Raw genomic sequence first — 25,579 nt, forward strand, 5'->3', positions numbered from 1 at the left:
TCAGTGGCAGAGCTGTGCGTAGAGCCCAGATCTCATAAGTTCCAGTCCAGTGCTGTCTCTCTAGTCTCTCCTTCACCCCCTCTGGTGTACTGGGGCGAGGCCATGCTTGGGGCAGCCACTCAGGGTTAGTGCTGCAGTAGCGCTCGTTGCTTTAGGACTGTTCCTGTTCCCCTCTGTGCTGCTACACCAGTAATCCTGCTCCCAGTGCACCCTCGTCCCCATTCCGTATGCTGCCAACTCCCCTGTGGCACATCCCCTCCCTGGCCCCCTGTCATTTGGGAAGGGAGAGCAAGGAGCGATGGTATCTGAGGCTAACTGCAGACAAGAGGGAGACCATGGATCTGAAGCTGTTGGAAGAGCCGCTTTCCTGCCAGAGTTTCCCCAGCTAGCAAGTCACTGATAGTCAACCAGCCTGCATGCTGGCCCCATATGGTTTCCCCCCAGTGACCACCGCACGCCCATCTGTCCCAGCTCCCCAGCTGCTTCCCTTGCTTGGCCACCCTCCTTCCCTGGCTCGGGTTTGGTTAGGGAGGGGGCACCTTGGCAGCAGTAGAGAACGGAAGTAGCTGCATAAGCCGTACTCAGTTGGGTTGGCTTGTTGCAAAAGGAAAAGACGAAATACAAAATGTTGGTGCTCAAATAGCTTGTATGATGCACTGACTGAAGCGATAAGGGTTATGCCTTCAAAATACTGGCGTTATGAATTTCTTCAGGTTACAGAAGAGCAAAAAGAAGGGAGACACTCTGGGTAGAGTATCAAGAATGGGCAATTTTCAAATATTTATTTTTTAAAATTGGATAATTTTTCAAAAAGTGAACATCCTAGAGAGTCTGCTTCTATCCACAGCCATTGCTATGCAAACTTGGAGATGAAAACGCTTTCGTTTTATTGCCAGAAATTACAGAAACTTCTGTTTTAAGGGAAATCTCAGAGCCTCAACTAGAAGTTGTGTCCATGATGCTTGTGTTCTCTCTCTCTCTCTCACTCTGTTCCCCCTGGCCCTGAGTGCAGACTTCAGAACTCTGTATATTGCTTCAGAGATCCTGTCTGCAGTGGATTTTTTCCTTTCCTTTGGTCTTAATATGTTCTTGTATGGGATCTTGCCATACTTGACTCACCTGGCAAAATAAAACTAGACTATAAAGCAGCAGGTTGTTGGGTTTTTTTATGAATTTTCATTGTCTCTCCATATGCGAACAGATCTGGGTGTTGTGGACCATGAGTCATGGCAGCAAAGATGCAGTGGTGTGTGTTTAATAATCCCTAGGTGTCTCACGTTGGGAACCTAGAATTAGTGGACACCTCGGACAGTTTTGGCCTTACTCTGTGCCTCAGTTCCTTAGCTGTAAAATGGGAATAATACCACCACCTAATCTCACAGGGGTGTTGTATAGATAGATTTAGTAAGTCTGAAGCACTCCGCTACTAAGGCGAGAACACATGCACGAGGAAACTACTAATTCTGTATTCACTGCAGGGTGTATTCACTGCCTCTGGGCCACACATTGAATGAGGATAAGAAATATTGGATTCATTCACTGAATGAGGCAGGGGTCCTTTAGAAAAAAAATGAGTGAGCATGTAATTAAAGACTGTATTATAACGCACATGTACAAGACGACTGAATTAAGGCTGTATTTAATTCTGGAATTTCCTAATTTGGGAGTGTTTGACTTTGCAACCTGAATGTTCGCTTAATGTACTGTGACAAAGTTCCTCCTCTACCTTGGTGGGTCCTGCGCTTATTGGCAGATTTGCTCACCTCAGTGATCTTCCCCACAGTCTGGGTCAACGTCTCCTGTGTCTGATCAGGAGTTGGGAGGTTTGGGGGGAACCCAGGCCCGCCCTCTACTCCGGGTTCCAGCCCAGGGCCCTGTGGATTGCAGCTGTCTAGAGTGCCTCCTGTAACAGCTGCATCACAGCTACAACTCCCTGGGCTACTTCCCCATGGCTTCCTCCCAACACCTTCTTTATCCTCACCACAGGACCTTCCTCCTGGTGTCTGATAATGCTTGTACTCCTCAGTCCTCCAGCAGCTACACCCTCTCACTCTCAGCTCCTGGTGCCTCTTGCTCCCAGCTCCTCACACGCACTTCCTCTCCTCTGGCTCCCCACCCCCCACACCTGACTGGAGTGAGCTCCTTTTTAAACCCAGGTGCCCTGATTAGCCTGCCTTGATTGGCTGCAGGTGATCTAATCAGCCTGGCTGCCTTAATTGGTTCTAGCAGGTTCCTGGTTACTCTAGTGCAGCCCCTGCTCTGGTCACTCAGGGAACAGAAAACTGCTCAGCCAGTGACCAGTATATTTGCCCTCTACCAGACTCCTGTACACCACTGCTCTGGGTCTGTCACAGTACTTTTATTTGATATAAAAATCATAATAATTAGATAAAAACGATTGGTTAGTAACTTAGCTTAATTACAACATAATTCCTTCAAATGCTGCCTCTGCATAATGTTAGCTGTCTGGGAAGTTTTATTCTGTTATTAAGTTCTTTCAGGACAAAGAAAAGATTGACGGATGCTAAAGTTCTTAAAAGACCCAGATTTAAATTAAATTTCCACTTAAGCTAATTAAACAGGTTTACTAGTAAATGCTCAGAAAATTCATTTCACGCTCAAAAAGTAAATACCATTAGTATGAGGACCCTGCTCTATGAGTAAAATGGAAACCCAACCATAGTTCTGGAGCTGTGACCGGTGTCTCCATAATTCACTGGGAAGGTCTTTAAGGAGCAGCAGGTGACTTTAATTTTGAAGGACAGACTGCAGTCCAAGTGCTGACTGCCCCCTGGTGTCCACAAACCAATAACGTATGATTTTTCAGGTTTCAGAGGGGTAGCCGTGTTTATCTGTATCAGCAAAAAGAACGAGGAGTTCTTGTGGCACCTTAGAGACTAACAAATTTGCAAACTGGAAATTAAAGCCATTAAATTAGGCTTGAATAAAGACTGGGAGTGGATGGGTCATTACACAAAGTAATCTATTTCCCCATGCTAATTTTCCCCCTACTGTTACTCACACCTTGTCTACTGTTGGAAATGGGCCATCCAGATTATCACTACAAAAGTTTTTTTTCTCCTGCTGATAATAGCCCACCTTAATTGGTCTTATTATAGTTGGTAGGGCAACACCCACTTTTCATGTTCTCTGTGTACATATATCTTCCTACTGTATTTTCCACTGCATGCGTCCGATGAAGTGGGTTTTAGCCCATGAAAGCTTATGCCCAAATACATTTGTTAGTCTCTATGATTTTTCAGTGTCCTTAGCATTTTATGGGACTTTATCTGTTCAGAGCACAGCTCCAAGCCACCTCCGTTGCAGCTGTACATGCTCAGCATGCCTGCAAGTCTGGCCCCAAGGTGTCACGTTAGACACCCAGAACATGAGGAAAACACAATTTAGTGGCCACTTGTAAAAAGTTTGGTTTAAGTGACTTGCTCAGAATCGCTCAGGAACTTGGTGGCAGAGGCAGGACTCGAATCCAGTTCTCCAGGGCTGCACTCAACTGAGAGATCCTGCAGATAACCACCTCCTTCAGTCGCAACCCTGATTCAGCCCAAGAGCAGGTCTGACCTAAGCACTGAAGGAGGATGGGATCCTATGGAAAAACTAGTATATCATCATGTACATATGCATCATGATGCAGTCTTTAATTACAAGGGAGCTGAATTAAGATTTGTGATGAGAGTTAACTGGAGCTGGAGAGCTCCATTAAGACACCTGGTTGCAGAGAAGCAGACCCAATTAAAGATGAGACCCAGCTGGAGAGAAGCTGGGTAGTTACTATAAAGAAAAAAGTTTGGAGCAGGAGGAGGCTGCAGAGAGAACTGTGTGCAGTGTGAGAGAGTGGACAGACCGGCAGGATTGAGGAGGAAACCTGGGGGAGAGATGATTTTGGGATCCTCTCCTGAATAGAAAGTTAGCAAGAGGCCAGGACAAAATTAGAACAGTAACTGGGGGTGGCGCAAGCTATGGTGGTGAGTCCTGGAAAAAGAGCAGGATCTGGACTTCCAGGGAGCAGGCCCTGGGAGGTGTTCAGTGGAGGAACAGAGCCCGAGAAACTTAAAAGGGGTGACCAGTCAAGCCTGAGGAGGTCAGAAGTTGGTTTAAGTTTGTTCTCTTGGTCTGGGGTTCCCTGGGGATTACACAGCCCTGCAAGTCCTGGCCCTGAAAGAAAGGTGAAGCTAGAGGGATTATAGGGGAAAAGCTACAGAAGTCCAGGAAGGCAGCAGCAAGGAATCTGAGCAGACTGCAGTGGGAAGGCTTAGGTTCCCCTGCCAGCCCTCACGAAGGGAATAAGGAGGACTGAAAACTCTGAGAGAAGGAGGCAAAGACCCTGGGGGCCCAGAGTTGGGGTTGAAGACCTTGGACTGTTTTTTCTGTTACCCAGAAGGTGAGGAGCTAGAACATAACCTACCCGGGGGGCTGAGTTGCATTAGGAGAGACCATTGCAGGTCTGAAGCAACCAGCAGGGGCCACTAGAGAGGAAATAACGGCTATACGACACCCAACTCTGAGGAGGCACACAAGTGGTGAGTCCGTTCTTGTACAGGTTGCATAGGCAACCTGAATCTCCTAATTTTTGGAATGCTTGACTTCGCAACATTAATGTTCTTTTCACATCTTTTTACTGTTTGGTTTTTTTTAATCATCATCATGGCAAATCCCAAGGGAACATAGTCTCCTTGCAAATGAAGCCCCACCCAGCTTGATCTCTGGCAAGGCACTTACGGTGGTCTGATTGTACATTCTGTTCACATCCATCACTAGCAGTCTTGTTATGCCTCCCAAGCTTTTGGCACTCGTGATTGTTGGCCGTGTAGCAGCATCCCTTGGTGTACATACTCCAGAATTCATTGGCGTTCTGTTCTTATAGTATGTCCGTACCAAGAAAGCTGCCACAGCCGACCAGTGCTGATGGATGCAGTTGCTGGGTTTGGCTTCAAATAGCCTCATTTCTGATCTTGTCCTGCTGCTTGATATGGAGCAGCTGCAGGAGGCGACGAGAATAAAAGCTTATCAGTCTGGTGTTCTTCAGCCACCCCCAGTGTCCTCCTCTGCTATCTGCTGCACCCCAGCTTCAGTCCCTCTCCTCTTATCTAACCACCCCACAACCCGACCACCTCCCCTCTGCACCTATATATCCCTAGATTCACCTCCTCCCTTGTTCCTATTCAACCTCTGGCTCTTGTAACCTATCTCCTCTCTACCCCCATCCCTCACCCCTCTGCATGTCCATGCCCATGTAGCCTCCTACACACTGCGTGGGCTCAAGTAGGGTGGCACTGGGACACAGGAGGCCTTGCTCTCCGTTCTGGTGCCCAGTGGCACAGTGGACCCCAGCAACCAAGGAGGTGTAACTGCAGGGAAAGTCCTGATCAGCCCCTGCAGCCCTGGGCTGGATCATGCCTAGCGCAGATGGACTCTTCAGAAAATTTAACTGACAAGTCTCTACTGAGCATGTGTGAACTTTTGTTTTGTTTTGTTTTTAGGCTTACAATTTGGCCAAATTGGGTCAGATTTTCATAGGGGATGGCAAAAGTCATATCCCTGACAGCAGGGCAACTCCTCCTGCCAAATTTCAAGTCCTTCCTCCAAAACATGGACGTCCTAAAGCTTCCTAATGAATGTAAGATTTTTTCTTTTAATATTAGCAAAACATTTTACCCTAATCTTGTTCTTGAGCCATTTTAGCTGAAACTTTCTAAAAAATATTGAGGCGGACACCACCTGACATTCCAGCCTGAATGGTTAAAGTTTGGCAAAGTTATAACAAAATGAAAACAAGGTCTTGTAATGGAAGGTTTCAAGCCACCTTAACTATAGGCAGCACGAGCACCTCAGTTATATAACAGGGCAAGTTCCCTCACGTAGTGTCAATTAGTAAAGTTTCATGTGATTTACACTAGCTGAGTATTGAACCCAAAACATGTAAAATAAAGTTAGAGCTGAGTAAAATATTATTACTGCGTTAGACAGTGAAAGGGGCATTGGATTTACACTCTGTGCCTGTCTAACCCGCAGAGCACATGTTCAGTACCATTCCACAATAAAGCCAGAATACAAACTGACCCATGGACTCAGCTCCCTGTAGTCATCTGATGAACTTCTGTGGTACAAAAAAAGCAAATGAAGCTGCTCTGATAGGACGGATATGAAGATACAATGGAATCTGAATATTAGCCACATCATCCTAGCTGATCTGCTGAGAGCTGTTTGGATATAGGGTGCTGCCTATCTTTGTCCTTCTAGGCAGTGAACAGGAAACTTTCCAAAGTGTTAGGTTTGATCACATTTGAATTAAGACAAATTCATATGCAAAGAGAAGGTTAAGGGGTGATGATCAGTCTATAAACAACTACTTGGCAATGGGCTGTGCAATCTAGCAGGCAAAGGTGTAACAACTTCCAAGGTCTGGAAGTTAAAAGTTAGAAAATTCAGACTGGAAATAAGACGTACATTTTTAACAGGGAAGGTAATTGACCAGTGGAATGATTTACCAAGGGTAGTGTTGGATGCTCCATCACAGTCAATCTTTGAATCAAGATTGTGGTTTTCTAAAAGATCTGTCTAGTTCAGTGATTCTCAAACTTTTGTACTGGTGACCCCTTTCACACAGCAAGCCTCTGTGTGCAACCTCCCCTTATACATTAAAAACATTTTTTTACATACTTAACACCATTATAAATGCTGGAGGCAAAGCAGGATTTGGGGTGGAGGCTGACAGCTCACGACCCCCTTATGTAATAACCTCATGACCCTCTGAGATGTCCTGACCCCCAGTTTGAGAACCCCTGGTCTAGTTCATACAGAAATTACTTGGGGGAAGTTCTCTGACTGGTGTTATGTAGATCTGACTTGATGATCCCAATGGTCCTTTCTGGCCTTGGAATCTGTGAACCTCTACACAGTGGCACTGCTGCACTGGTAAACTCCTTCAGAGCAGCTTTTAGCCCTTTGGATTATCGTTTGCCTCCTTTTAGAGACCCGATACCCACAGAAGGGATGATGGCTGCTTGGTTTTGATTTCAGCCAGTGAGATGTGTATGTGTTGAGGCTGGCTGTGTAACATTGCTAGACAATTGCCTTCCAAAACCCAGTTCTCTCCATGATTGTGAGCACGAGCTAAATGTTACATGTCAAAAACAATAATGGAAACCGCTTCTAAAGCAATGCAACACCCCACGTTTGGGTTTAAACACTATCATTAGCATGCTCAAAGGAGAGAAGACAATTCCCCACTTGCTTTGCTACCACAAAATCATATGGTCTTAACAAAGCATTTGTCAATTCATTCACGGATGCCTATTATATGTAAAGAAGGTCTTTGGAGGCTGTTATTCAGCACATTTCATGCGTGCAAAATGGCTTTGCACAAGTGGAGCCTTGGAATAACTTTGGGACAAATGTTGGTTGTTCAAGAATTCTGGGCCCAATTCTCCATTACACTGCAGCCCTATTATGCTCCTCTGGCAGAATAAAGGGGACTTAAAGCCAGTGCAGAGCCGGTATGTGAGCTCTCCACCATCCCTGCTCATGTCTGTTGTGTGACTGGGAGGTCCATGTGTTTTTTTAAGCTCCCCCTGCAAACCTACTGGTCCACTCTGGTAACTGGAGGAGCAAGAACTCTGTAACCACTCCACAATGGCCCCATGACACAGGGAACTGACCAAGGGTGTGTCAGAGGCACAGCCAAAGTGCGCTGAACTACAGCTGTCTTTCTCCAGTACCCATGGGGAGGGGTGGGGGGCCATTGGGAAGCACAGCTTAAGTTAGGGCAGCTCTTAGGCTGCATTAATTTACAATGAAGGCTGGATACAGGAAACCTAACGATGGCTGAAAGCCACCTTCTCTGCCTAAGTGCAGTAACTGAGAATCGGACCGTTTATTCTGTCATACGTACAAGTCTAAAAGCAAGTGGCAATGACCTCAGATAGTTTCAGATTCCAACAAAATGCTTCTCCCCTCTCTCCCCCCGCCACCCCATGGTTCATCTTAAATTCTTTAAGAGTCAATCTGTGGCGAACAAGTTTGGAAATACACTAGCACAAGGCTTGGTAAGAAGAGTTAATAACGAGTGACAACGTTTCTATTCTCAAAGATACTTAGCTTCCAATACTTCCATTTTCTTTAAAGCAAGCTTTCCACTTCCCCCTCAGTCACTACGAACAGCTTCTGGGGCCCAGCTGAAGTATTCGTCACTGGTTCCCATCTCTCTTCCTTCTACTCATCATCATCGTCGGACAATGAAAAGAGGACTTCTGTTCCCAGGCACTTCCTTTGGAAGGGAACAGAAAGACTGTCCATACTACAGAACACATCCTTTTCATTCTCTGGGTCCAAGGGTCCTTGCAGGGTTCCTAAGAGCCTATGAGTGCTGCATCTGCCCTTCTCCATGGAGATGCAGTGTTTGAGAACACCAGAAGGTTTTTCCCATAGTGAGGTAAAAGACAGGTCACTGGGTCTTACTGTTCTGGGATGAGACACCTGACCCTTCTCCCCTGCTGGAGATTCAGCAAGCTTAGAGTTGCTTGAATGCACATTGGGTAGCAATTCCATGTCTGTGCTCTCATCTGGCGTGAGTGGACAATCAAGTGTGGGGATGATGATGGCACTGTCCTTGCTGTCATGAGCTACCCCAGTGTCTTTACAGTTGCTGCTTTGTGGGAGGTTCAATAAGTCTTCAGCCGTATCCTTTCTATCTGCTGAGTCCTGGCTAAAACTGCGCCCTACGATGTTCTTCAGAGCCTGGCTATTTCCAGTGCCAGGTTTCTTTTTCAGAGCGGTAACAGTGTGATCCCTTCCTGATCCCCCTCTTCCCTTGTTGATTATTTCTTGAACAGCTTTTAAAGCCTGTAGCGTCTTTATACCAGAACCTTGGGGCAATGTATTCACGTCGAATTCCTGTTCCACGGCCTGCCCTTCCTTGCTTTCCTTTCCTTCCGTTGCACTGCTTGGTTGGAGCTCATTGGCTGAGAGGATGGGTTTTTCAGTGTTTGGCTGCAGCGGCACATGGCTTCGATTCTCTGCTCTCCTCTTGGGGGAGTTCTCTTCATGTACACGCATTCTTTCGCTGACAAGCGCTAACTTGCTGACCTTGTGTGCTAGCTCCATCATGCCATGTGGCATGGGGGATGTGCACAGGCTGGAGACGTCTCCCAGAAACTCACCGGTGGCACCAGTGAGTGGATTTCTCCTAGTTGTAAAGGAAAACACACACAGTAGGACAGCAGTTAGCATGACCTCCCGAGAAAACACACGGCCACCTGAGGTTCAGAAAGGAAAACCCTGAGTGGATTTTTTGCTGCCAATCAGACTGATTCACTGGTTTTAAAAAAAAAAATCCCTCTCTTCTCAGCTGGGACATAATCTGCAAGTCAAGGGGAGTTTTGTCTGATTGAAACTTGGTATTTCCATTTCGTAAGAAACATCACTATTTCAAAATTTGTTCTTCGTCTGAATCGGAACGAAAACCAGTTTTCTCCACGTTTCCTGTGAAAGGGACGTTCTGAAAGTTCCATTCCAGACAAATATAGAAATTTCATTTCAAAATGAATGTTTTGGTTTGAACTTGGTTTTGTTGTTTTTAGTGTAAACATAAAAGGAATATACAACTATTTCATGCTCTGTTAGCAGCAGGGTGGCATAATGACATGTGATATAAAGTTATATCCTGATAGGACATAATGTGTCATACTATGTCCTACCAATATTGATTTGTTCTACTACAACATGATTTGCCATATTACGACAAATCTAGTCGTTGAAATATTTGAATTTATTTTCTATTTTATTTCTAAATTCATTGAGGGCAGCAGCTACTTAGTACTAAGTGAAACATCTTATTTTCTCAAAGTGTTTCCTGTTTGTGTGGTAGTGAAATAGTTTGGCAATTGAACAAGGAAAGAAGATAAGAACTCAGGCCTAGATCCTCAAAGGTATTTAGGTTCAACGTCAATTGATATTGATGGACGTTAGAAGCCTAAATATCTTTGAGGAACTAGGCTTCAGCATAATAATTAGAGGAGTAGCTTTTTTCAATATACTTGTGTTAGTCAGTAACCATTTCCCTAGGATACTGAAAACAGCTGCTCCTCTCATTAGCATCTGACGGAGAATTGCTTCAATGAAAATTTTCCCTTCAGCTCCAGAAAGGACCTCAGGTCTGGGCCCTGAATGAGAAACCAGCTTAATGCAGCAGAAATCTTTAGGGAAACATTGTAAACAATTTAAAAACAATTCTGTCTCTCTCTTTCAGGGGCATTTTCCTCTGCCCTAAAGTTTACACTTTAAAGGACCCAGTCATAAAACTCTGATAAATGGATAAAACTCTGAAATCAGTGGGTGCTTTTGCCTCTGTGAGATGCATGCCCTAACAGTGCCTCTACTCCTGCTTTATTCGTGACAGGAAGCTGTTTTCATCCTGTGGGACACTGCCCTAACTTTGCATACAAGTTAGTTTTAACATAGGGGCTGGGAGCTGAGAAGCAGCAGTCACCCCCACAGAAGCCTTAGGGGTTCCATTAGTAGCATCAGGAGCTACTGAGCAGAGCTGATTGCATCTCTCGCATGCAGAGCTGGAGGGAGGGGTAGCTCAGTGGTTTGAGCATTGGCCTGCTAAACCCAGGGTTATAAATTCAATCCTTGAGGGGGCCATTTAGGGAACTGCAGTAAAAATCTGTCTGGGGATTGGTCCTGCTTTGAGCAGGGGGTTGGACTAGGTGACCTCCTGAGGTCCCTTCCAGCCCTGATATTCTTTCTCCCACAGAGGGATACCAGGGAGGAGTTGGAGAAAACTGCCCCGAGGAAGCACAGCACCTTGGGCAGCAAGGAGCCAGCTGGCATGCTGAGTGGAGCCTCCTTGGACTCAGTGCTGCTGGCATCTTTAGGCATGAACAAAAGGCTTTAAAAAATATGCAATGAAACGTGTATAAAAAGATCCAGCCTGAGCAGAGTTTGGGCCCAAGAGCTCTGCAGCCCCCATTGAGGCCAGGTTTTCAACACACTCAGCTCCCATTTAGACACCTAAATAAGGATCATGTTTTTGAAAGAGTTCAACGCCCACTGACAATCTAGGACCCAGCTGGGTGCTGAGCCCTTCTGACGCTCCTGGCTTTAACGTGTGATTCCACCACTCAGATGCTTGAGGGTCATTGATGGTACAGTGAGAAATGCTCCCTGGTTCACCACAATGCATCTACCAGATGGAATATTTACAATAAGGGGCTTAATTCTGAGAGACAGTGAGCACCTGCAACCACTCAGGGTGAGGCCGTAACTCATTTGAAATAGACCCTGTCGCCGTATCCATCTCCTTGAATGTTCTGGAGCAAAAGGACACCGAGGAGGCCCAGAGGCGATCTCTAGCCCGTTGACGTTATCCCTCAGAATGACACCTGGGACTATTATGAATTAATGACTCCAGCAGGCTGTGATGCAAAGGATGAAAAGGGGAAGAGAACCAGCAATTTGAGGGTATTAGGATGCAGCTCCGCAAGTCTGATCATTAGAAAACATGTGCTTGCTGGCCAAACACTGCGTTCTCCCTTGCTCCTGTGAATAGACCCATCTGAAAAGTACAGCTCTCATGGGCAAATATGACGTTTTGTGATGCAGATGGCTGGAGGGAAATTACACCCTTATGTGTCAGGCCAGAGGCCAGCAAAGTGGGGAGTTGCTGTGCATAAGAGCTATGGGGAGGGAAGCACTGGATTGTCATTTGGATCGCTTCTCTAGGGCAGTTTGCTGGGACAATTGCTTTGGGGCTTTTCAGACACCTAAAGATCATTTCCAGTGTGCTGTGTGTCACACCTCAAGCCCTGTCACTTTGCAGTGTGGACACACCTCAAGATACAGACCTGAGTCCGCAGCAGAGAGTCCTGAAGAGTTAATATGTGCTCTCCCTTGTAAATAAAACCGCTCCCTAGCAGTAGACTGCCCTTGGCTTTGGCGGAGCTGGATCTAAGCCTGATAATGTAGTGGTCTGAGCAGCTGGCAAACATGCTTCTGTTGTAACCTGTTACTTAGCTCAGTAATTTCAGTACAAGAGGAGCAAATGCTTTGGTTCTGGCTAAGCTCTGCTTTAAGCAGGATTCCAGCTCAAGTTGTTTCCTAACACAATTTAGACCTGTCTACACTGGGGTCTCATCTACACATGGAAAATTAGACCTGAAAATCCCCCCCAGTGGTACCAACACTGGAAGTGTAGTGTTGACAGGGCTCAGGCAATTTGATCACCTTCTTCTAGGAGGGTGGTTTAAAAAAATGCCTGGGATGGAAACACCCTGGTGGTAGAACCCCCTGAGTCCTGTTTGCACTACAGCCTGCGCTGGTGGGGTTATTAGGGGTCCCCGTTTCGCTACAGAAGAGCTAACCTAGCAGGTCTCGATGTGGCCACACCCTTGTAGCTGGGTCCGTGTTTACAGCATGGTTCTAAAACCCAGAGCAAAGGCTCGTACCTGAGGGTCCTGTGTTTCTCCTGGCAGCAAACAGGAGGCCAGTTTGCTTGAAGGGCTGATTTAGGTGGCTTCTGACCTGGCTGATGGGCTAGGTAAATGGAGCGCAAATGCTGCTTCACATTCTCCCTCGTACAATAGTAAAAGGTCTTTCCTGGAATGAAAGTACAATAATCAATATGAGTGGTTCTGCCCGAGAGCCTTAGTCAAAGCAAATTCAAACAAGGAAGCAAATATTTTCCATTCGTTGCCTTTGCGGTCTCGAGCTCACACCCGAAGCTGCAGAGTTCTCCACCTTATTTTCCATTTCACTTCCCCCCTGTGCTGGGATGTTGACGCCAGATATCGCTGAGAACCCAAGTGTGTCAGTCAACAGGCATATGGAAATCACCCATCTTCACTGCCACTGAACCAAGTGCATTGAAACCACCTCCCGAGTCCTGCAAACTGCATCCTGACATACAACATGGGGGTGGGGTGGTGGTGACCTTGTGAAGGCCCACAGCTCCCCACCCTTCTAACCTTGATTTGAGTCATTTAAAAACATCTGATCAAATATGCACATATTCCAATCTTGCAGCCTTATTCCTATTGGCTAAGCAAAGCCAATGAAGAGCCCTTTGCAATTAATGGAACAGCAGAGCAAGGTGAATGCATCCAACCTCTCTGCACAGTTGTGGAGTCTGGTCGTATCTGATAACAGGAACAGCAGAAAAGTGGTGAATGATCATTAATCTTCAGTCAACACTACAAACATGGGAGGTTTGTACTTCTCTCCAGCCCTACCTACAACACAGAGCCACTGTGTTAGCCAGAGATGTTACACCTGAGCCTTCCCACAAAGGTGCTAGTACACCCTCAGCTCTGGTTCCCCAGACAGTCCTGGCCTATGCTATTATCTGTACCATGATAAGGAGACATGGTTGATCAACACAACTTCACTCTGTCCCTTTCTGACCTGCAGCTGGAGATGGTCTGCCTGCTAGTGTGATGTAGGATGGGCCCAAGCACGATCAGCACTCATTACCCAAAGTGTGGCCAACCCCTAGCTCTGTTGGGGTCAGTCTGACTGCCTGCCATGGCCAAGAGCATAGTATGGGTCCATCTACAGTAGTGGGCAAACCATGTCAAGCCAAGATTGGGAAGGACTTAGAGAATTGTGGTTGACCCCAGTTGTAAGCAGCTTTGCACTTCCCTAGCATAGCTCCTCTGTGCTAGAAACTCATTTGCACACTCTTAGTGCCCAGATTAGATTGCTTAACACAGTTAGGACTGTCCTACACAGGCTGGAGAGACCAGTGCTGACATGTTTTCTCCTTTCTTAGAAGAAACCACATTTAGAAACCAGGCTAGTACCATTTCCCTATAGTGTGGACAGACCTTTGTGCTATTGTTTCAGTCTGTCGGCAGATTCACAAGCATGGTGCAGCCATTCAAGTTCTAAAGGCCGTCTTCAAAACCAAATGGGGTCCAGTTTGTTCCTGGGGTAACTCCACTGAAGCTGAGGGAATCTAGCCAGGGATGTTGTACAGACTTGTTCTAATGAAAGTTCAGAGGCTGGAGAATCCAGTACCTTCTACTGAAAATGGCTAAAGCTCTTGGATTTCTATTGTCATGAGTTCTTATCATCTGCTTTGGGGCCTATGAGAAATCAGCAGGGAGGCGGATTGATGATGACCACATCACAAAACTCCCACCTTCACAACTGAGCCCCTTGTTGGGACTCCTGGAGGAGAGACACTGAGTTCTAAAGAGAAGCGTGTATTTGTTTGCTTCTTAATTAATGCACAATCCAATTTTAAATGCCAGGTAGAGGTGTCTTATTAACAAGGTGCATAGAATATAAAGCTTCATTTCCAGTGCAGCAGCATGGAATGCAATCTAGTATCTTAACACAGTGCTCCTACAGCATCGCCTTTAAACTTTCCAGCTTTACTCTTGATAATAATACAATGACATTCCATATAAGGAAACACTAAGAATATTGTAGTAATGTCACTTAGGTGCAAAGTTTTTAAGGATGATTACAGCCTGCTGTGCTGGTTAGAAGAGCTTCTCTGATATGGGAAAAGAAAGTTACATGTTGCATAAGAATCAACTACCGTACTTCTTGTAAGACACTTGCCTATAGGATATGGACTTCTTACCTGGAGTCATAAACTGGTATTCTGCAATGGTTTGATATCGCTGCTTCTCCAGATCTTCAGGGGTCAGCCTTTACCCAGAAAACAAGACAGGGAAAGCATCAGAGTTAGACCAAGTGGTCACCTCTTCTCAAGTCCAGGTGTGAGAAAAGCAGCTGACCAGACCTGAGTATCAAATCTTTTCACCTATGCTACTCTCTACCTGCTACTCAGATCATAGCGATTACATGTGCCCAATGCGAGGGTATGAAGGTTGAAGGGGAAGGGTGGCGTTTGTATCAAGAACATATAAAATACTATTTCAAAAGCTTAAAGGGTGCTTATACCCTGAAAAGCAACTCTGAAAATAGCAGGACAGGTTCCAGGGCAGGGGTGGGCAAACTACGGCCCGCGGGCCACGTCTGGCCTGCCAGCCCATTTTAATCCAGTCCTCAAGTTCCTGCTGGGGAGCGGGGTCGGGGGCCGCGCCGCGCACCATGGCTCCTGGAAGCAGTGGCATGTCCCCCCTCGGGCTCCTACATTTAGGGGCAGCCAGGGGGCTCTGCACGCTGCCCCACCCACAGGTGCTGACTCTGTAGTTCCCATTGGCCAGGAAGTGCAGCCAATGAGAGCTGCAGGGGTGGCACCTGGGGACAGGGCAGCGCACAGAGCTGCCTGGCCACTCCAGAGCTGGAGCAGGGACATGCCGCTGCTTCTGTGAGCTGCTTGAGGTAAGTGCTGCCCAGATCCTGAACCCCCGACGCCTCCTGTGCCCCAACCCTCTGCCCCAGCCCTGATCCCTCTCCTGCCCTCTAAACCCCTCAGTCCCAGCCCAGAGCACCCCCCTGCACCCCACACCCTTCATCCCGAGTCCCACCCCAGAGCCTGCACCCCCAGCCAAAGCCCTCGCCCCCACACCTCTGCCCCAGCCTGGAGCCCACTCCCGCACCCTGAGCTCCTTTTTTCTGGCCCCACCCCAGAGCCCTCACCCCCACCTGAACCCCAATTTCATGAGCATTCATCGCCCGCCATACAATGTCCATACCCAGATGTGGCCCTTGGGCCAAAAAGTTTCCCCACCCCTGGTCCAGGGCCATGTCTGTTCTCAGTGACTCAGCATCAAATTTGCTCAGTTTACAAGTAAAAAGATTGTTTCTCTAGCTACCAACCCTCCCTGAGTCAAGGGGGCTCTTCCTGGTTCACACACCATCCCCCAGGAATAATTCTCCAGCTGGAACTCAGTAGACATAGCTGATGATGCTTTGGCCACACGAATTCAGCTCCCTCTCCCAAAATTGCTCTGCAGGGTTAACAGGAGTAAAAACGTCTTTGTTGTTAAGTGAACTCAGTGGCAATGCCTCAGAGACGTGCAAGAAGATCTGATGTGATGCTATTTTTTTACAGTCACCATAACTGCATTTAACAGGTAGCACATTGGTGCAAAACTGAAAAGAACTGCTGCTCTTCAGATAAATACTTGCCCATTGGTTTATTCTTCCATTATAGCCTATAAGGCAATCAGTTAAGAATGTGTTCAGGAGAGTGTATTACCTCTTATTCTCCCCAAATCTGGTGAAAGCACTGTGTCTTTGAGCTGGTGATGGCTGTGAGTGGTGCCTTCTGTAGGCCACACTTCTGTCTTCACCTCTTGTCACAGGACTGTACAGCTTTCCCTGCAGTTAGAAAGGAAAAGAGACGGGTAAAAAAAGGTCAAATGTATTTCCAGATTACGTGAATCCCCATGAAACACAAAGGAAGAATCAAATTCAGGGAAGTTGGACAGAGTGTTTGTTGGTGGCAGACTCTTAATTGTACTTCTCTTGCAAACAATACCGTGTTCTGAAGTTAAAATGAAGGCATTTGTCGCAAGAGATTATTAATGGGATAAGAAAACCTTCACCTCTAGGTCACCAGTTCAAATCCTCCTCATGCAGGCAAGAGCCAAAAGTTGTTCCCATCTGATGGGCTATATGAAATGGGTTTGATGGTCTTAGTCCAATCCCTAGTTAACAGCTGACCATCTAATTACAAAGCTCCTAGCACAATAGGACTCCTGGTTGGCAATCCCTGCAGAGGCCAAAGACAGAATGGGCCATGGAGACTGACCTACCTTCACGCCCACTAGACATGGTCCCACCACAGCAGGGTGGAAACCTGTGAAGAAGTGATGGTGGGAATGTGGTTAGCACCACTGCTGCTAATGGTGTATAGTTCTGGTGTTCTTCGAGGAATTCAGATTCGAATACACGCTTTCTCCAGCAATAAAGGATTGATATGTATATATTCTATGGAGGTACTTACACTTCCAGAGTTTTGTTTGATTGTTGGCTTTGGGGGAGCACTGTAGCATCTGGATTCTGCAGGTATCTTGGAGTGAGACCCCAGTGGGCTACCATAGTGGTTGCTCCATCCACTCTGTCGGTTTTGTATAAACATCCTGTGTGAGAAACTAAACATGTTTCCAGTTCTTTAATATATGAGCCAAATTAATCCCGGTCGTAACCCAATGGTTTCAGTCGGCCTATACCAGGGACAAACGTAGCCCAGTGTTTTCAGCATAGCAAAGTTGTTTTCCTCTAAAAAATGAATATTACAAATAAGTGAGGGGAACTTGAGCAGCTCACCCAGGCAAGGCCAGTGCAACCATTTAGGTGACCTAGGTGGTTGCCTAGGGCACTAGGATTTGGGGGGTGCCATTTTCTTTGACAGCAACCGCGGCAGCCGAATCTTCGGCCACCCTGGTCGCCGCCGGCATTTAGGCGGAGGGAACTGGGGCAGGGGAGCACAGGGAGGGCCGCCTGCAGCAAGTAAGGGGGGGGGGGCGGCACGCAGGGGAACTCCCCACCTCACCTCACCCCTGCCCCACCTCCTCCCTGAGCACACCATGGCTGCTTCACGTCTCCCGCCTCCCAGGCTTGTGGCGCCTAAGCTGATTGGCGCCGCAAGCCTGGGAGGTGGGAGAAGTGAAGCAGTGATGGTGTGCGTGGGGTGCTTGTGCGCAGAGCGATGGTGAGCTGGGGTAGGGGGGTGCCTCAGGATGGAGGGTGGGGGATGGGGAGCAGCTCAAGGAGTGTGCCTCAGGGTGGAGGGGGGGAGCTGCCGTGGGGGGGGCGCCTCAGGGTGGGGGCGCAAGGTGGAAGTTTCGCCTAGGGCGCGAAACATCCTTGCACCGGCCCTGCACCCAGGTTGCTGTTTGATTAGATATCTTAACAATGAGTTTTGCCTTTGTAGGTGAAGTCTGTGTGTTGCAGCTTGGGCTTTGTGAGGCTTTCATGCTATTCTTCTGAAGTCTTAGTAAGCAATCTGATTAGCACCCCCTGTGATTTATGGAACAATGAATGACGTGGCTTGAAAGCACTGCACCCACAAGGTATTCTTTCTAACTCAAGACTTCAATTATACTGTTTTCTAACTGGAAGGACTCAATGGGGCTGGGGGTGGCTTCTAGGGAGCTTGAAGGTAAATGAGTTCTGGCCTCACTGCACACCCAAGGTAAGCGGCGGTCTAAATTTGGTATTGGCCTGAATGTAAGTACCAACTAAGGGACAGCAGGGCTACCCACCACATCTCTCATCTCCTCCTCTAGTGGTAACTAGACCCAAATCACCTTCCACATGAGAGAAAAATAGCCACTGCAAAAAAGACAGTGACAGGCAGGGGTGGCTCCAAGCCTCAGCACGCCAAGCACGTGCTTGGGGCGGCATGCCGCGGGGGGTGCTGTGCCGGTCGCCGGGAGGGCGGCAGGCAGCCAGCCTTTGGCAGCATGCCTGCGGAGGGTCTGCTGGTCCTGTGGCTCCGAGCGACCGGCACAGCGCCCCCTGCGGCATGCCGCCGTGCTTGGGGCAGCGAAATGTCTAGAGCCACCCCTGGTGACAGGACATGATAGGTCCTTCGCTGAATCCCATTGCTCTGACCCCATTCAGACTTCCCTGCACCCCAGCACTTCCCCATTGCTGACACCCCAGTGTGCATGGCACTGCTCAAGCCTCAGCCACGATGGGATTGAAGAAGGATGGTGCATCTAACTAGCAGGGAAGTCCCTGAGCACAGGGGAGTGCAAATGAGGCTGCAGCAGTCAGACCAGAGGAGAAGCGACTGGGTGTTGCCACCATCTGAAAACTGGGGCCTTGGTGGCATTTCAGCAGGGATTCTGAACTTTTCTGAGTGCTCAAATACCTGAAAACTGCAGGAACTAGTGTATCGGGGAAATACAGGGCTGACATTGGTCCCAGGCCATTTTCTCAAAGTAGCCGGGCGCACTAACGTGTTCGTTCCATAGGGATTTCTGCATGTTAACCACTATGTCGACGCTGGCCCTGGAGGTGTAATTTCCAGATCGGGCAGGCAAACCAGCACTAGCTCTGATTGAACAAGCACATAAAATAGAAGTGCAGCTGCGGGGATGCAAGACGTCGGAGGGTTTAGCCAACCTGCGTCTGATTCCATCGGAGACCCTCAGTACGCACTCGGGTGGGCTAACCTGTTCCACTGCAATCACACTACTATTTTTTGAGCTAGTGCGGGTATGTCTGCTCAAGCTGGAAATTACACCTTCCCACTGCAGTGCAGATGTACCCTCAGAGAATGAGATAATATAAATGCATGCAAGGAGCAGCAGACAGGGCATGTTGCATTACCTCTTGTGGGTACTTAAATCCAGGTCTGAAAGAGTTCTCCTCTGGGTTAGTTTCTGTCCCACAATACCTGATGTTGGTCGTTTTGTGACCCAGTGGGTGAGTCTGGTTTTCATTTCCTTCTGTTTCTCAGAATTTTTCTTAATTCTGGGCTGTCTAACATTTGGTCCTGAATCCTGCCTGCCTCCCATACCAGACTGTGAGAGGATTTCCTTCAACTGGGCTGCTTCTGCCATGCTGTCTTTATGCCTTCTTGATCTTTGTCCTTTATTGTATAACTAGAGAATTATTTATCTGAAGACAAAAGGAGAGGGGAAGAATTATTATAGAGAGAGAATCCCAGACCCACATTAAACAAATAACTTGCTGTTCTGCAAATGACAGACACAAATCAAAGCTATAATATTAATAGTAATGTCTGTGTGTGCATTTGTGTGTGTACACATGTTACATGAAGGTTTAGTATAAAGACTTTATTGGCATGGCTGCATTATTCCCGAGTAGCAAAGCAATGCACTAGTCAAATTAATACTCAACCAAAATCCTTAATGGTCTACAATGTTGTTGCTCACTACTGCTTGTCTCGCATCTCTCTATACTGGACAGAGTCATCAGGAATGTGATGTCAAACTGACTCCATTAGCATTTGATTTTTGCCAATAACATAGTGCTCTCCTTGTCAGTGCACCTGGTTGCAGCAAGGAGCCAGCACTGGGTGAAAGAGTAGCTCTCTATAGTCGGTGCCAGCTGACAAATATTCACGCTGATTGACCATGAGGGAATTTTGACCCATCCCAAAAAAATGCTGTAATGACCTGCCCCTTCCTGGGTGCACACACCATTCAACCGCGGTGTCTCCAGGGCACTAGCACAGCCTCTTTACCCCTCTGATCTGCTCAGGGCACCCACCTACAAATATATGATGATTGCGGCTGCTTTTCTTCTTCACTGTGTTTCGAGGGCCCTGCAGACCTCTTCAAAACCCACCAATTGACAACCTCACTGGCCTCTGGGTTTGACAAAACACTAACCCGAGTAAATGTAACAATGGTGTCCAGTAACCTTCCTTCCTCTTATTCCAGTAGGGACAGCCTAATCTTGTCTGAGCCCAGCAGCGCTTCCCCTTGTGACTGCAGCTGAGCTCTCCCACGCTGTCTGGGATGCTGCTCCCTCTCCTCAGAGGAGCCAACGGACTAGCCTTCAAATTCAAACCCCCAAGGTTCCAAGTGAGCCGTATGGTGGAGCTCTTGGTCAATCCATCTACACTGCTTTGTAAACCCAGCTCTGTGGGACCTGGGCCTGTGGACTTGGTGTTTCCAAGTCCATGCTTCTGTCCACAGTGCATTGTAAATCTGGGCTTATAAATGCTGGACCCAGGTCTCTCAGCCAGGGCAGGTGCAAGGATGTTTCGCGCCCTAGGCAAAGCTTCCACCTTGCACCACCCCCCCCCCAAGCCCTGTGGCAGCCCTCTGCCCTGAAGCGCCCCCCACCTCATGGCAGCTCCCCCCCCCTCCACCCTGAGGCACACACCCCCCGCGGCAGCTCCCCACCCCAGCTCACCTCTGCTCCGCCTCCTCCCTGAGCATGCCGTCGCCGCTCCACTTCTCCCGCCTCTCAGGCTTGCGGCGCCAATCAGCTGTTTGGTGCCGCAAGCCTGGGAGGGAGAGAAGCAGAGCGGGCGGCGTGCTCGGGGGAGGAGGTGGAGCAGAGGTGAGCTGGGGTGGAGAGTGGTTCCCCTGCGTGCTGCGCCCCCCCTTATTTGCTGCAGGCAGCCCTCCCTACCCCAGGTCCCTCCGCCTAAATGCCGATGACGACCAGAGCGGCCAAAGTTCCGGCCACCGCAGTCACCACCAAAGGACCCAAAATGCCACCCCCCAAATGCTAGCGCCCTAGGTGACCGCCTAGGTTGCCTAATGGGTTGCACCGGCCCTGCTCTCAGCCATACTAATTTGTCCAAACTGCACTGCGCAGACCTTCTGACTCAGGTCTGTGTCTGGAGGTGTGTCCACACGGCAAAGTGACAGGGCTTGGACCTGTGTGTGGACAGAAGGAGGGTTTGGGTTCAAACCTGAGTCAGAGCCAAGGCTTAGTGTGCAGTGTAGACATACCCTCTTTGTCTCCATGCACCCAGTTCTTTTTTGGTCTTCACCCCACAACATACCCCATCATACAATTTTGCTTAACATATATCCTGTGACAACATCTCCTATTAAACAACTTTCAAATCAGCATAGGTCTTTCTCCACAAATGCTAGTAATGCTTCTTGCCCGAGTCTAACCTACCCCATCATATGTTTTGTTTATGCCACAGACTTTAGTTTATAGAAAACTGAGGTCATTTAAGGAGATTATAAAATATATATTAGTGATTTTCATATTGTTCCCTCATTACAGCAAAGCTGCATTCGTATTATGAGTTTAACTGCACAGGCCTAGAACAGAAAGGGAAATTATAACATACATTTTTTTAAAACCTCTGAAATGGCTTTTGTATAGCTAATAATTTCAGCCTGATATTTCCCTGTGTTTCTAATGGGCAGAATTGATGGAATACATTGGAAAGAAGGGTTTGCAGCAAGCAGGTGGGATAATGAACACAGTTCTAGCCCTACAGGTTCACAAGGTATTTGCTTTTTAAACTTTTCATTAGTCCAGGACTGAATATTGCTTTTTCTGCACCTCGGGCCCCTGTAACTTGGGGCAAGGGGAGGGAAAGAGAGACCACCACAGATGGGAGAAAGCAGCACACACATTTTGTAGCAGCTTGGTGGGTTTTTGTTCTGGTTTTAAAAGGCAGCTTTTTGAAGCTGCGCAGAGGTTAGGAATGTTAGAAGTTGTCACAGCAGAAAAGAGTCAGTGGACACAGGGCAGGTGAGCTGGTCAAAAGTGCAAGAGCAAATATTTGCCAAATTGGTTTTATGATTTGCTGAGCTCCTCTTGACTTAAATGTGAGTTGAGGACTTCACAGGATTGAGCACGGAGCACTTCACAGGATCGAGCTCTCTGGGATTCAGATCTGTAACCTTTATTCACACAGGCCTCAGTTCAGCAGAGCACTTAAGCAAGGGCTTAGCTTTAAGCACATGCTTATCTGAGTTCCTGTTGTCCTCAATATTAGGACTAGATGTTGAGAGTTTCTTTCTACCAAGCTCCTGATTTGAAATGAGAGTGCTGGGGAGGGAGGCAGGGGGGACAGAGTAAGGAAAAGAAATGACTGTGCAATTAGAAAAGGAATTAGCATCTGATCATCAATCAAAGAAGAGAAAATAGTACCAGTGTATGGGAGGTGAATTTAAAAAAAAAGCGTTTTTGTTTTTATGAAAGGCAGGATGGTCCAGTGGTTAGGGTGTTAGCCCAGGACTTGGGAGACCCTGGTTAAATTCTTTGCTTTGTCATAGACCTCCAGAGTGACCTTGGGCAACCTCTTTGTACCTCAGTTCTCCATCTGCAAACTGAGGGATAATAGCACTGCCCTGCCTCACAGCGGTGGTGTAAGGATCAATCTATGAAAAATTGTGAGGTACTTGGATACTCCAGTCAGGGGAGTGGGGGGACCATATAAGTAGCTTTACCAAATTTGAGCTCTAGTTAGAGGGAGATGACAATGTGCCCGTGTGGAGGGGACAAAGGGGATGCGCTGACTGCTACACTCTGGTTCCACCTGAAGGTGTCAGAGCAGACAGCACGGTAAATACATTTTAACCCTCCCACCTCCCCGTCCCCTCCATACATGAGGGCTACAAAGCTCAGCTGCCTTTGGTGAGCCTCCAGGGGCATCACAGGCGCAGATGGGCTTCCCTCGAACACAGCAGTCTCCCCGGCCAACATAAAGGGCACCCTAGGCGGGGGTCGTCCTGCAGAAAGGCCAATACTGAGCCCCCCCGGGTGTGAGAGCAGGGCAGGCGGAGGACTCACCCAAGAAAGTAGCCACTGGGCGCGGGGGAGAAAAGCAGTTGCCCCGCATGGGAGAACAATGAGGTTGGGGGGGGGGGGAACCAACCCCTCCCGCTTGCGGATCTGTCCCAGCATTGGAACGTTCAGACACGGAACGTTCCAATCGCCCCGCCCCGGGAACGTTCAGACAATGAGCGTTCCACCCGCTTCTGACAACGTTCAGGTGCTGGGGGTTCCGCCCTCCGTAGTCAAGGGCAGCAGGGCGCCTGCCGCAAGGATGCAGGAGGGGCCGTGGCTGCTGCAGGGTTTCCCTTCAGCACCAGGGACAGCTCCCTGTGTCCTGCCTCTGTCCTGAGGCAGGGGTGGGGCGGCGCCGCATCCTGCTCCCTGCCCACTGCGGTAGTGCCCAGACGCTGCCACACATGCCGGCTCTCTGGGGAAGAGGCTTGTCACTGGAGGGGCGCACTCCAGAGCACCGATGAGGGAGGAGGTTGAAGGGGATCCTCATTGTCCCTGGCAGGGGCGAAGAAGTGCCTCTCATCATCACTGGGAGAAGAGGAGTGGGGATGCCTGGTGGGAAGAGGGGCTTATCTGAGAGGGGGGATTGTTACTTGATTCCCTGGATGGTGGAACATGGCTGTGGGGAGGACCCTGAAAACATTTTCCTGGCCCCTGGGAGGAAGGGATGGGAGACCTTATACTGCTCCATGGGAAGGAACCTTGTTTTAATGCCCGTCTAATTGTAGAGCACAGTCAAAGGGGCAGTGACCTCTCTGACCATTAGGATAGTCTAAGGAACTATATTCATAATAACAGAATCATAAAACACCCAGCAAGCTCCAAAGCCATCCCATAAGCATCAGCTTTGCCTTGGACACGCAATGCAGTAATGAGTATCTGCTTCTTCTCCTCACTCCCACACAGGATAAAATATTTTCACAGACAAGATAAATAATTGTAAAGTCCCTTCTACTTTTAAAGACTGGGCCAAATTTGCAAAAGGAACAATTAGGCACAACTCCATTGCCTTCAGACACATTTTGCCTGTGTAGACCAACAGTGAATTTAGTTCAGTAGATTAGACTCTTGTAAAGAATTCCTTAACTATGCAACAGTATCTGTCATCCCTAATATCTGGTGCTGGGAAGTTCAAAATAAGTATCTCTTTGGGAGAGGAGTGATTAATGTTTTCAGTAGAGCTGGTAAAATTATTCATTGCAAATAATATTCACTGTGAAGTTAGCTTTGTTCTGTTTTTGAATCATTCACAAAGTAACCCTTACAGTTGTGAATGTTCTTGTTGTTCATAGGTATTCACCAAACAGTTTGGAAGAACAGTTTCCAGCCTATGCTTTGTTTTTACTATTTGCCATGTGTGAGCGGTCATTTATGTCACATAGGCCTTGTCTACACTAGAACAGGTTTGCCAGTAAACCTATACTGGCAAACCATCCTAATGTAGACACAGCTTATTCCAGTTTCCTGAGCAAAATAAGCAATGCTGGCAAAAAGACTTTTTTTCTCATATAACTACATCTACACTAGGGCTTTTGCCAACACAGCTGTGTCAGGTGGGATTTTTTTTTTCACACTCTTAACCAATATAGCCCTGCTGGCAAAACTTTGAAGTGTAAACTAGGCCATATAGTATTGTTCCTGTTCCTGGATTGGATGAAACTTTTATACAGGAAATTAACATATATCAAGTAGCAAATATTGTGCAATGTTTGTGCTTCCTGTGGCTTTTGGGTGAAGAATCTGTGGGCTAAAATTCATATAAATTTCAAGACGTGAACATTTTCAGATGTATCCAGTGGTTGCTGGAATGCTCATTGTGGCCACACAGAGAAGTAAGGTTGTTTGTTCATGAATATACCTTCCAATCTGGGGGGGAGGGGTTAAAATGTTATTATTCAACCAGCTGTAATATTCTCCAATAATCAGATGGCGTGGGAATCATTTTGTATTCACAAGATGCAGCACATCAACAAATAAAACTCTTTAGGGACGAATTGTGCCTCCTTTTGTTCAGACCAGTGAACACTTTCTCACACAAGTGGGTCCACTGACTTCACGTGAGCTCACCATTGTAAGCAAAGGGGTCACAATACGCCCTTTATTAATTAAAAACTGTAGAGAGTGATTTATAAAATGTCAGAGTTGTCTTTAGTAGGAACTCCCATGCAATATGAGTTATGCAGTACATCTGAACCTATCTCCTGCAGCCTGGCAACTGTCTCTGTTGCTATAGAAACATGGTTTCACCATCTTTTCATGCTGAACTTCAAGTATTTCCATTCCTCCCTCTTGTTAAGATTTTATAAGTTGCCAAACACCCTCAGTTTTTGTTTATTTTATTCTCTTGGTTATATGAATAATTAGGATCTCTTCCCAAATTATACAATTAAAAAAAATGTTATTCAGCTCTTCTTGTTTCATTAACTGAAGAGTATTTGATAGCTGAATA

General features: G+C 47.5%; 1 protein-coding gene and 1 long non-coding RNA gene across 6 annotated transcripts; both read right to left on the reverse strand.

Moving 5' to 3' along the window:
- Positions 1-3,012: 3,012 nt before the first annotated feature.
- LOC120386600 lies at positions 3,013-6,609 on the reverse strand. Its single transcript, XR_005589795.1, has 3 exons — positions 6,079-6,609; positions 4,738-4,996; positions 3,013-3,604 (listed from the first exon to the last, which is right to left on the reverse strand). It is a non-coding gene; the product is annotated as an uncharacterized LOC120386600 (long non-coding RNA).
- A 1,459-nt stretch (positions 6,610-8,068) lies between these two features.
- On the reverse strand, positions 8,069-23,257 carry LOC120386599. Of its 5 annotated transcripts, none has more exons than XM_039506019.1 (8): positions 23,134-23,257; positions 19,289-19,512; positions 16,886-17,021; positions 16,136-16,257; positions 15,792-15,884; positions 14,609-14,676; positions 12,465-12,615; positions 8,069-9,202 (listed from the first exon to the last, which is right to left on the reverse strand). In XM_039506019.1, exons 3-8 carry the CDS (start codon positions 17,018-17,020, stop codon positions 8,230-8,232), a joined length of 1,542 nt encoding a protein of 513 aa, XP_039361953.1. In that variant the 5' UTR covers position 17,021; positions 19,289-19,512; positions 23,134-23,257; the 3' UTR covers positions 8,069-8,229. The 5 variants fall into 5 exon arrangements, with proteins under 5 accessions (XP_039361953.1, XP_039361951.1, XP_039361949.1 ...); XM_039506017.1 differs by having other exon boundaries at positions 19,222-19,512; XM_039506015.1 differs by having other exon boundaries at positions 16,886-17,033; positions 19,222-19,512.
- Positions 23,258-25,579: the final 2,322 nt, after the last annotated feature.

The sequence above is a fragment of the Mauremys reevesii genome, linkage group 19 (genome assembly GCF_016161935.1).
Source record: "Mauremys reevesii isolate NIE-2019 linkage group 19, ASM1616193v1, whole genome shotgun sequence".
NCBI classification, from domain to species: Eukaryota; Metazoa; Chordata; order Testudines; family Geoemydidae; genus Mauremys; species Mauremys reevesii.